At 43.9% G+C, this 12088-nt stretch overlaps 1 protein-coding gene across 14 annotated transcripts in view; it reads left to right on the plus strand.

Annotated features, from left to right (window-relative positions):
• Nucleotides 1–12088, plus strand: part of TBC1D1 (TBC1 domain family member 1) — a 194034-nt gene that overhangs the window by 150396 nt on the left and 31550 nt on the right. For all 14 annotated transcript variants that reach the window (XM_032495775.1, XM_032495716.1, XM_032495720.1 and 11 more), the window contains 3 exons: nucleotides 3251–3436; nucleotides 5782–5943; nucleotides 11369–11527. In XM_032495775.1, the coding sequence (XP_032351666.1) occupies nucleotides 3251–3436; nucleotides 5782–5943; nucleotides 11369–11527 (507 nt within the window). The remainder of the gene's footprint in view (nucleotides 1–3250; nucleotides 3437–5781; nucleotides 5944–11368; nucleotides 11528–12088) is intronic.

Consider the following 12088-nt stretch of genomic DNA (forward strand, 5'->3'; position numbering starts at 1 on the left):
GAAAGGAGATAGTTTCTCATATCTCATGAGGTGGTTGCCACAGACAGACTTTTCTGTGCCGAGGACTCATCACATGGTAAAGGCTCAACAGACTGAGCTGTGATTGACAACAAGAAAAAGAAGGCAAGAGTAGAGAACCCTAGGCAGGCAGTTTATGTCTTAAACTTCACGGTCGCGCGGTCGTCATCACCAAACAGTGCTTGTACTCTTGGCAGGTCTAATTTCTCCAGATAGGAAAATAACAGAAACTGGAGCTTCATAAGCATCTGTAGACTGTGGTCCTTGTCAGCAACCCAGTTGCCAGAGAGTAAGTGGACCAGGGGACCAAACAGCCTAAACTCCTGGCCGTGCTCCGTCCACACAGGAGGCGCGCCTGCACTGTTCTCATCATTACTCCGGAATCTGAAAGTTCACGTAGTAGGAATTCTCAGGACACACAGGCATAGAGGAAGGATGTGGTTTGAGGAAGGAGACTATGGAGAGATGAGCCCATCTTATGGGTGAGGTTTAAGAAGGGGGAAAGAATCTCCAGATTAACCCTAATGCTGTTGACCTGCTGGTCCCTGGGTTCCTTCTGTGTCCACGTGAAAGTGTGCAGAAATTGCTGCTCTAACCACGGCTCTAGCGCTGACCACGTCAGCCTGGACGTCTCACAGGAGGGAATGTAAATACTTCCAACATGAGATAAAGCAGAACTTGAATCATGAGTACAGGGCCCAGCAGAATTTCAACAGTCAAGATGGCGAAAGAAAAAAACAAAAAGGAAAGGAAAGGGCTCAAATGGAAGAGTTTAAGCTGCAGAGTTAAGATTAGATAAGCATACGGACTAAAACTCTTTGTGAAAAGGGATGAATTTAAACTATATCATGTTCAATAATGAGTGATCCTAAGTATACAGGTTGTCAGAAGGGTGATTCGTCTTCTGTTTTGCAAGAGAACATTAAATTTTTTTGTGTGTAAGGGGAGGTAATTAGGTTTATTTATTTTTAGAGGAGGTACTGGAGATTAAACCCAGGACCTCGTGCATGCTAAGCACGCACTCTATCACTGAGCTATACCCTCCTGCCAAGAACATTTTTCAGTCTTTAATTTAAATCAGAACAGATTTGCATTATTTTTCTTTAATTTTTTGATTATGAAAATCTTTACTGTCACAAATTTAGAAAATACCGGAAACACAAAAAAGAACAGCAAGTACACCAAACCCAGCACCTACCTTTCTCTTCCTACAGTTGTTTATCAAGCACCTGCTGGGTGCCAGGGATGGCTTGGTGCTGGGCGAGCCCTCGTTGACAGGGGATTCTAGCCTTCTCAGAGCTTGCAGTGTTCAGTGGCTAAATCTTGATGTGTTTCCCTCCGGTGTTTTTTTCTGTGCCCTTTAGTGAATATGTGATAGCAAATGATAAGAGCCAACATTCGCTGTGTTCCTGCTGTTGGTTGGACCCTGTTTTAGGTGGTTCGTATGACATGGGTTAAGTAACTTGATCCCTATAACACCACTGTGAGGGGGGTGCTGTTATTCCCACTTGACAGATTGGGAAACTGAGGCCCAAAGAGGTTAAGAAACTTGCTAAAGATCACGAAATCAATAAATGAGGAGTCTTGATTAAAACCCAGGCAGCCTAGCCCCAGGCTCGTTAATCACTAAACTGTACTGCCTCTCATAACATTTATAATTGAGACCATACTATATAGACAGTTTTGATTCCTGCTTTTTATATTGACCATTGCACATGAGCATCCTCCCATATTGTGCATAGTCTATTATTTCTTACCTCCAAAAAAGTAGGATTTTAATTTATTCATTTGATAAGCTCATAATGAAATAAGCATAAATAGAAATGAGATGATACGCATTTAAATGCCTAAAAAGGTCGTAAGGCGTTCTTAATGGCTTATTATCCTTTTTTTTTTATATCCTGTATTTTTAAGAGGAGTTAAGATAGACAAGTTACTTTAGGAAATTGAACATTTTGTGGCTTGTGCTTAATTCATAGTGGGAAAGCAACCCCAACTTGAGGGAAGAATAATGAACAGTCAGTGGTAAAGACTGTCTGCAAATTAATCATAACATGTTAGTGTGTGGGAGCTATTGAGTGGGAGAGATTGTGTGTTGTCCTATGGTGGCTGTGAGACTCAAGTTGCGTGTGACGGGCTTTTCATGGCCCATGTGAAGAATGCGTTGTGCCAGGTGAGGTCCACTTGTGTGGGAACTTCCGCTGCCCCCAAAGCTAGTTCCGCAGTGAACCAGTGGGGTGTTCCCTGTGCATGTCCAAAAGGCACTGGAGAGTTACAGCAACACTGTGCACCAGCAACGTGGTGTCTGTGGTCAGGAAAGGTGCACAGGCTTGAGCTGTAGAGGTTTTAGCTAATCAATAGAAATTTGAAAATCGACGGTGTCGGAGACATTTGGGTTGTAGGGGTGTCTGCAGAAAGAATAGGCTTCAGACTCAGGTGGACATAGGTTGGAATCCCAGCACAGCTGCTTATTGAGTGTCTCACCCTGGGCAGCCTGCTTTGCTTCTCTGAGCCCTAGTTGCCTCTTCAGGCTAATACTTGCTTTCTGGAGTTGGCATCAGGATGAAATGATTCTGTCCGTATACAACACCTGGCATGGTGCCCAGCACTTGGTAGAGGATCTGATAATGGTCACCATTATTAATGGCTATTAAATAAGTTTTAATCTTCTCCTAAAACACATAGCCTTATAGCACAGTTGTTGAGAATGTACATGAAGCCAGACCGCTCGGGTCCCAGCCCTGGCTCTGTGACTTCTAGCCGTGTGGCTCCAGGCGCGGCGCTGAGACACTGGTGCTGCAGTCTGCTTCTCTTTACAGCTGAATAGCTGCAGTACCTACATCTTAGCATGGTTGAGTGTTAAATTATTATACGTAAAGCCCTCAGAACAGTCTGGTACAGAGTGAGCACTGTATGAACATTTGCTGTTGTTATCAATAATACAGTCATTAACTCAGAAGAAGATAAAAACATTGTACCTTAAAAAGTAGCTGTCCTTGACCATTTCCTCAGTTGCTACTGCTTTTGCTTACTATTTGACGTATAATTTGTTTGATTTATTTGTTTTGTGGCTCAGGCATAGTTTCTCAATGCATATTAAAACTTCAATTTTAAATTTGGTGCTATCATAATGTGGTATCTGAATGAGCAGAATTTTCTGACTTGGCACTATGTATAAATATAAATTTTAATTGAAAAATGACCATTCAGAAATGCCCTTTTTCCTCCCCAGATTATTCAGAGCTGGGAGAGCTTCCCCCACGATCTCCTCTTGAGCCAGTTTGTGAAGATGGACCCTTTGGCCCCGTCCCAGAAGAAAAGAAAAGGACGTCTCGTGAACTTCGAGAGCTGTGGCAAAAGGCCATTCTGCAACAGATATTGCTCCTCAGGATGGAGAAGGAAAATCAGAAGCTGCAAGGTTGGTTTGTCATTTTTGATATTGAACAGGCCTGATGATTTAATTTGTTCTGACTTTGAAGTGAAGCACATCAGATGTTAAGCAGAAAAAAAAAAGATCAGGATACTCTAACATCTGTATACACATACATATTAAATACCTGTTTGCTTTTTCAAAGTAAATACTTTTTACTTTCTGGAGGTGTGATGATAATCTCACCAACTGTATTAAATTAAATCTTCTGAGAGGCATCCTTCAAATGTAAGCTTTCACTCTCTGAAGAAAGTGTTTTATTTTCTTCTCTCGCTCTCCCTACTTTGTTCTCAGCCGTAGTCTGTGCCTGGGTGTTAAGTATGAACTGATCCTACATAAATCATTAAAGTTTATAACCTCATTCTATGTGCATTTTTAGTGAGTTGCAGGTAACCTGAAAAACAGAGGGCTGAACTTCAAGTGAGCTGAGCTCTATCTGTACTGATAGCAAGGTTTTAGTATGGACTCACTTAATCCCGCTGACAACTCTAGAAGGCAGAGAGCGGCCTGAAGAGGAGCCTACAACTCAGAGGAGCCCAGGGTTACACTAGTATCAAAATAAGACAGGAACTTTGAAAGTTTAGATTTTATTCATTTCCTATTTCCATAGTCACTTAACCAAAAATATTATTTTTAAAGTAGCTAAGAAGCTAACTTTTATGTACCCTGGGTGGTATAATGGCCAGAGCATGGGTCTTGGAGTGTCTAGAGCTGCCTGGATATAAAATAAGGAGGATTTTGATCGGGAAGTCTGACTGCGCTCTTTGAAAGGGAGGCTGTACAGGTTGTGCATGCTGACCCTGCCCAGAGCAGTTTGGTATGAGAGTATGTTTCATTGAACTTCCTCCTTAATTGCAAATCTTCATCTTTTATTGTGATGTTTATATAAAGCTGAAAGTTATTAAGACACCAAATCTGGTAAGGTTCATTTTCCAAATAAGTATGTCATCTTTAACCAGAAACAGGGAGTCAAATGCAAAGCAGTGACACCTTTTGATATGAAAGTAGTTGAGCAGTTGGAATAAACTACTGATGGATGGAGTGGGCTCTCCAGTGCCCGGTATCGAAGCTGAGAGACGGGTCACCTGTGAGGCTGCTATGGAAGGGGAGGCTGCAGTGAGGGGGTAGATCTGTGAACCCTCCGTTTTCTCCCGACTCTATTTTTCTACTATGTTCTTGTATGTTCTTGAAGGTAGAATTAAAGCAGGTGTCTAGAAGAGATTTGATAGCGATGGCATCTCTAAGTGTTCCATCAGCTAAACAACAGCTTTGGAGCACAGCTCTTTTAATCGTGTGTATGTTGGTTGAGACTTTTGCTGAAAAGCAAAAAGGCAGTTTTGTTCATCACGTAGGTCATAAACCTTAATGCTTATCCTGGCCAATCTTCTTGCAGATGACAGCCACAGAAAATCAGGATGTGGCTGTAAAATGGGAAGGATGCTGCCTGGCATCTTGGGAGTTTGGGGCAGGATCATGACTAATTTATAAGATGAGGCCAGGTTTCCGCAGAAGCAGAGCTTGTGGCTTATGCTTAGCCATGTAGCCTACCTACTCTCCTAAAAAACTCACAGTCTGGATTCGAGATGTGGTGTGGAATGGATATCGGGACTAACAGCATTACTGCTGTGTCTAAATAGAATTTAGGAGTTTTAGGTGGGAGTGACAAAAATTTGTCAGTTTTAATCCTTAGAAGAGTCAGTTTACATTTTTCCTTTATTGATTTGTCTCCCCCAGTTTGGTAATTTAGATACAGTTCTTCTTAATGCAGCTATGAACTGAATAAGGTTGGTAGGAAGTAATAGCTATCCTCATATATTTGAGGAGATGCCATGTGAAAAGGTCAGATTGATTCGATTCTGTTCAGCCCCAGGCAGCAGAAGCATGACTAAGGGTCGAAGCTGCCTAAAGGAGGTTTGGCTCTAAATAAGAAGGAACCATCTTCGGAGAGCCTCTCCTAATTTAGACGAAGTTTTGTTGTGATCCAGCCATGCTGGGAGCTGGGAATTTTAACACATAGTTCCTGCCCTCGAGCCATTTATGGTTGGTAGGGTAGCTGTGGCGATGGGTCGAACCAGACAGGTGTGGGCGTATGTTAGCAGTGCAGCCAACAAGAGTTCACTGGGGCAGTAGGAATCAGGGATACCTCCTAGCTGTTTAGCTTTTTCCAACGTAGGGAAATGGGGTGGGGCAGTGTCAGTGTCTTTGATGAGGACCTGTTACGCTGGCTGTAGCTCCTCAGCATCACGGCGGGTGATGTGCAGGCAGTCGGGTTACGAAATAGGAGACCTGTGGCTGTAGCATTCACTAACGTGTTCTGAAATCGTCTGTTCCAGCCTCTGAAAATGATTTGCTGAACAAGCGCCTGAAGCTTGATTATGAAGAAATCACTCCTTGTCTTAAAGAAGTAACTACAGTATGGGAAAAGATGCTTGCCACTCCAGGAAGATCGAAAATCAAGTTTGACATGGAAAAAATGCATTCGGCTGTTGGGCAAGGTAAGCTTACCTGGGGACCAGTCCAGCTGGCAGCCTCGCCCTCACTGATGACCGGGGAGGCGTGTAGAATAAAAACATTTAAAGTCCAATTTCAGTGGCCATCTCTCTTCTGTTTGTCATGTCTTTACCGAATCTGTTTCCAGATGTCTTAGTTAATTAACTTGAGTTTTATCACCTTTCGTGATTCCTCTTAATTAAATTAATTAAAATGCCCAGAAGACCAAGAAATAGGAAGAAGACAAAGGAAAGCCTAAGGGCTCAGATGCTGCAAACTGGGTAATGATGTGATGATACCCTGAGTTAAATAGTACACTGACCATGGATTGTGTGGCTTCCCTCTGGGGACTCTCAGGGGACAACGGAGTGCCTGGTGCAGACTTTAGGCAGGTAGTCTCAGGTTTGGATTCCAGCTCTACCAGCTGCTTTGCGGTGTGATCTTAGGCAAATGGCTTAACCTCTCTGAGCCTCACTCGCCACATGTGTGAGATGTGGGTGATGACAGTGGTGGTTGTGAGAAGCACACCACATGCGTCCGCTGTGCTAGAAGGCCTTGGAGAGTGGACGGTACGTGCTCTTTGTTTTAGTGTGACCTGCTGACTGTGTGTGGGTCCGGACAGTTACTGATCCAGAGTAAGTGCGGGACTTGGGACTGTGCATCTGGGAACTTCCCCAGCAGTTTGGCAGAGTGGTCCTAATAAAAGAAATGTGGACTTCCGTATTTTGTCAGTCTTTTTTCCTCCCATTTCGTTTTTCTAATTCATTTTTACTGTATTTTATCAAAGTATCGACCTGTAGTGGATTGGAACATTTAAAAAGAACAGAAAAACTTGTCCTTCAATACAGATAGTTTGACAGCATTTTAGAGCTTAATGATTGTTCTTCAGTGATTGTTAGTGTTCAAGCAAAACAGAACCATTTCTTTGGAAGCTTTCTGAGTCTGATTGAGTTCTGGTCAGTCTAGGCAGGAATAACCAGGTGATTAGAATAAAGGTTGCAAACGGGTAAAAATTTTAGGTTCTCTTCTGACTTTATCAGCAGTCCAGTGGACGAAGTTACACAAGCATTATTTATCTCCAAGAGTAAATACAGCAAAGCAGTTTTCCTAGCATGGTCTATTAGGTATTACTTAACTTTTATCTGAGTTTGGAGAGCATCAGTGTTAGTAATAATACGTGTAGCTACAACTAGTTATGACTTTCCCCTTGCTATGGGTAATAAAACTTGGACCTAGAGATGTTGAGTAATGGGCCCAGGGCCACGGAGCTGGTTGCATCCCAGTCTGCTAGAGTTCTGGCCACCATCGAGCCCTGCCCACAGTTGAGTAGTGCCTCGGTAGTACTGTTCTCAGAGACTAGAAACGTGGTGAGTGGTGAGGCCTCAGGTTCTGAATCGGCCAACACCTCCCAGTGTGGCCTCACTTTTCTGGGCTCTGGCCTAGTGGCTGGTAGAATGAGAGGCATGGACCTCTCAGAGGATCTCACGGCTCTCTTCCAGTTCTCACATTCTTTGTGCCATAGCAGTTGCTGGAGGCTTACCATTGCACCATGTGGCCCCAGATTGCTGTTTTGAAAAAGGAGAAAGCAGAGAATAGAATGAGTCTTTAGTCTTTTCACTGCTGACTAGATGATGGTCTTCAGGTGGCTCTGCTTCTGCACAGGGTAAATTGCATGGTTCTGTGACAGCTGTCCCAAATGTTTGAGCTTCTTAGAAGCCTGGCACCTGGATATATATTGGTCTTCATCAGGCATTTTATAAGAGGGACTAACTAGAAGTACTCTGAGTATCTGGAATCTGGGTAGTGAAGCTGGGGATGGATGATTGGACAGTTTATACACAGAGGTGAGCTGAGGGTACCCTGGAATTTCCTTGAGTATCCCCTGACATCACCACATCACTTTCTGTGGCAGAAACTTTGTATCTGTAACTGTAAAAGGAGATTTGTCAATCATTCAGCTGGTTTCAACATGTAAGACTGAACGACTCCAAACAAATGACCACAGTCCATCTCATAGCTCAGAATTAAAACGAGATCAAATCAGAATCTCACCTTTGACCTTTCAGTTAGAGGCCAAGTCACTTCTGAGCCCTTAAAAGAGAAGACAGACCCTGTGTGGATAAGAAGGCTCTCCTCTTAATGATCTAAAGATCGCTAAGTGATGGAAAGAAAGAGATGTGTAAACTTCCTGAGTTAAAGCTGGATCAGAGTGGCAGGATTTTAGGGCGTCAACCTGGGAGAAGGAAGAATAATTCTAGGGAATTTTAAATAATGATTTCTCTAAAGATAGCAAGGTAGAACTTTATAATCTGGAGCATACTTTTCGAGGAATGGGATTGCAAAAAGGCCACCTGAGCAGTTGGCAGTATGGACCAGGTGCAAACAGTGCTCACCTTTGACCCAGCACTGACATGTATAGAAACCTATTCTAGAAATCAATCAGTCAAAAATGTACTGCAGTGGGAAGAATGTTTATTGTGGCATTGTTTAGTAGCCAAAAAACAAAGCAGAACCCCTAGACCTCCAATCGTGTGACCACACCCATACTCCTTGAAAATGACACAGTAGATTTGTGTTGACTGACATCAGAGATGTCTGAGGTAAGTTGTTAAATGGAAAAGAAGAGGACCGCATGGTCTCCTGTACAGCTCTGTGTGTGTGTGTTTGTGTGTGTGTGTGTGTGTGTGTGTAGAGACATCCGTGACATGTGTGCAGATGCCCGAGTTGTGGGCAGGATGGCCGTGCATCTGGGTACCTGCTTTACAACCTGTCCCAGTACAATAATTAGTAGCCTTCCTCCCCTTCTCTTTCAGAAGCTTCCTGCTTTGGGAGGTGAATTATATGTTCCCTCTAGTTAGGTGGTTTTTCACTTCCCTTTGTGTTTTCAGAAGGTTGGTTTGTTTCCCCCCCCCCCCCCCATTTAAATAATGAGCATGTATTACCTTTTAAAGTCAGTAAAAATTAAAAGGTTTTTACATTTTGGGGTGGGTGGCCTCCTGTCCGCCCAGAACCCTGCCTGCAGGCCCCAGTCCACTGCCAGATTTCTCTCTAGTTATGAACCGAGGCAAAACTGAGCATGGGGAGTGGTATTCCAGGTCATTCTTAGCAAAAGTATTGACTCTGATTTGCGTGACCCTTTGTTTTTAAATCAGAAAATCTAAGCTTTCTCTTAAATACCAGAATATGCGGTGCTGTCCAGTGACACAGCCATTTATTCCTTTCCTCCCAACAGTAAAGGTTTGATAAGATACTGGGAATGATTTAGTAATAAGGGGAAATTGGTCGTCTCATAACTTGGGAAAGTTTCTCAGTTTGAAAAAATTATTTTGTGAAAAGCCCCACTATTAATCACTTAACATGCTGTTTTTCAGCCCACATTTACCTCTAATATGGTGTGAAGTATGAGGTTTGTACACACACACACACCCACACACACCCATGAGCAGGAATAGTAGGGAGAGAAGAACTAAAATAACATAAAAAGGCATCTGTCAGGGTGTATTAGTTTCCTGTTGCTGCTGTAACAAATGATCACAAAATTAGTGGCTAAAACAACAGAAGTTTTCCTTTCTCAGTCCGGAGGCCAGAAGTCTGAAGTCTGGGTGTGGGCAGCGCTGCGCTTGGCCACTTCCACCTCCTGGTGGCTGTTGCCTCCCTCGACTGGGGCTGCACCGCGTCAGTCTCTGCCTCTTCCTGTCTTCTTTTCTGCTGACTCTTGTAAAGACACTGTCACTGATATAGCTCGCCAACCCCCCACCCCCACCCGATAATCTCATTTCATGATCTTCCCCTGACTTAATGATATCTGCAAAGACCCTTTTTCCAAATAAGGTAACATTTACAGCTTCTGGTGACTAGGACTTGGACATACCTTTTTGGAGGTCACCATTCAACCCACTACACAGAGTCATCTAATTAACTCTGAGATCAACAGAGAAAGTGGGATGTGGCCACAATTAAGTGTGGCCCTGTATTTCTCCCACATGGTAAAACCGAATTCCTTACTGTACTGTGTTTCCAGGCAAGGGCTGAGTGGTGCTTTCTGAGTAGTTCCATGTGGATCTGTAATAAATGAAGTGGACTCTCTGGTTCAAATCCACAAATGATTATTTTATTATTAATTGCCAGGTAAGAACGTAAAATACTTTCCGCAGTTCCTGTCTGAGTAGTGCTTGTCCGACAGGGAGAACTTGGAGAGAAGCTGGCAGTCACTTTCCCTGGCTGCCACTCAGCAGCCGGGAGGCCTGTTCCTCCCCTTTACCACGTGGACCAGTGCTGTACCTCCCTCAGCAGGTCGTGGGGTGATGTAAAGTGTGGAGGGTGGTGACAGCGCCTGGTCGCCTCGCAGTGACTGTCGCTGCTGCTCTTTCTCTGGATGGAAAGAAAGGTTAATCCCTGATTCAGAGGCTCCTTTTCTCCAAAGAGAATGCCTCTGAGGGATAAGAAGGGTTTGGTGGCTTATTCTGCAGTTTTCTTTGCTCCCCTTTCCCACATTTGGGCCTCATCACAGCAGAATCAGGAACTCGAGAATTTTGATTGAAAACCATCACTTTCTAATGAGGTTTGCCTTAAGTAACATCATTGATTTTAAGAGAACTTTCCTTAGTTTTAGACATTTTTAAAGTACTTTAAGTATTCAGATTAATCAGATCTAAAACATTAGGTAGGGGCTCTTAGATCATTTTTCTTGTTTTTAGGGCCACGTTGAGTGCCCACCAAGACGCGTTCAAGCAGACCATCCCTGTCTAACCTCTGGCCCCTTCCTCCAGCCCATCCTCCAGAAGGATGTCTAATCAGTATTCCAGAGTCTCAGCTTTGGTGCAGCTCCTCCTTCCCCAGCTCAAGAGCATTCAGTGGTTCCCTCCAGTAACCAAGTAGACTGCTGGTTTCTTGCCCTCAGTTTTGCTTCCAGCGAAGCCCTTCCAGCCCGACTGCCACCTGCTCTCTCTACTCACGCGCCATGTGCTGCGGTCCAGTTCCCTCCTCTGACTTGTCTCCTCTCTTTTCCCCCATTGAGCTCCTTCTTCCCAACTCACCTCACTTTGCTTCTGTCCCTCCTCTGAGGCCACGTTTGGCGCCGTATTTTGCACGTTTGTTCTTCTTTCCCTGGGACGTTATTAATTGGTACCAGATAAGGGCTCATGTCATTGGTCAGTTTATCCCTTGCAGAGTCTAACAGTCTGAGCGTAGTACATGCGTACTTGAAAGGTGGAAGGAAAGTGGGAGGGGGTCGGAAAGTGAGGGGAGAATGGGGGTGAGGGAAGGAAGGAAGGAAGGAAGGGAGCAAGTTTGCTTCCTTTCCCTTCCTGTGCTGTTAATTCATAATGGAATGAGAATTTGGGTCAATGGCATGAAACACAGCTCGCTTTTATCATTAAGGTGTATTCTGTACTTGAAGTCTCTCTCTCTTTCCCACCCCCACCTGTGAAGGTGTGCCACGGCATCACCGGGGTGAAATCTGGAAATTCCTCGCGGAGCAACACCACCTGAAGCACCAGTTTCCCAGCAAACAGCAGCCGAAGGACACACCATACAAAGAGCTCTTAAAACAGCTCACCTCCCAGCAGCACGCGATTCTGATCGACCTCGGTGAGTCTGCAGTCTATTTAACATGAAAATGGAAGTTTTCACTCACTTGAGAAATCTGGAGAGACTGTCCAAGTTATTTAGTGATCTGTCTTTAGGTTTAGCAATCAAAATTTACTACTGAGACTTTTAATCAACAAAGCCCTAGAGTGATCACAAATGTCTGCTTCAGATGTATAAAAATCCCTCTCTGAACTGGGCAGCTTGTTAACTCTGGTCAGCCCTGGGGCGGGGGGCGGTGAGGGTCGCAGAGGCCCCAGTTGTGACCGTCGTTCAGTTCAGTAATACAGATATTGATAGGTTTGTAGTCAATAGAAGAAACATCCTGGAAACCGCAAGTGTCAGGGCTGCAGCTGCGTTTAATTATAGGAGGCACCCCTTAGTCTTTATGGCTTACAAACAGGATTTACTAGAAAAATTGTAGAAGGCAGTTTGTGTGTATACCTTGGGTGATTTTATTTTGCAAATAGGCAGGAATCTTGTCTCTTAAACAGTTTTAAAAACGCTAAGGTGGAAACTGTATTGAGTACACTTGCGGTTAGCACGGTGAAGAGCTTGTGGAAT

This window comes from Camelus ferus, chromosome 2, assembly GCF_009834535.1.
Source record: "Camelus ferus isolate YT-003-E chromosome 2, BCGSAC_Cfer_1.0, whole genome shotgun sequence".
In the NCBI taxonomy this organism is placed as follows: Eukaryota; Metazoa; Chordata; class Mammalia; order Artiodactyla; family Camelidae; genus Camelus; species Camelus ferus.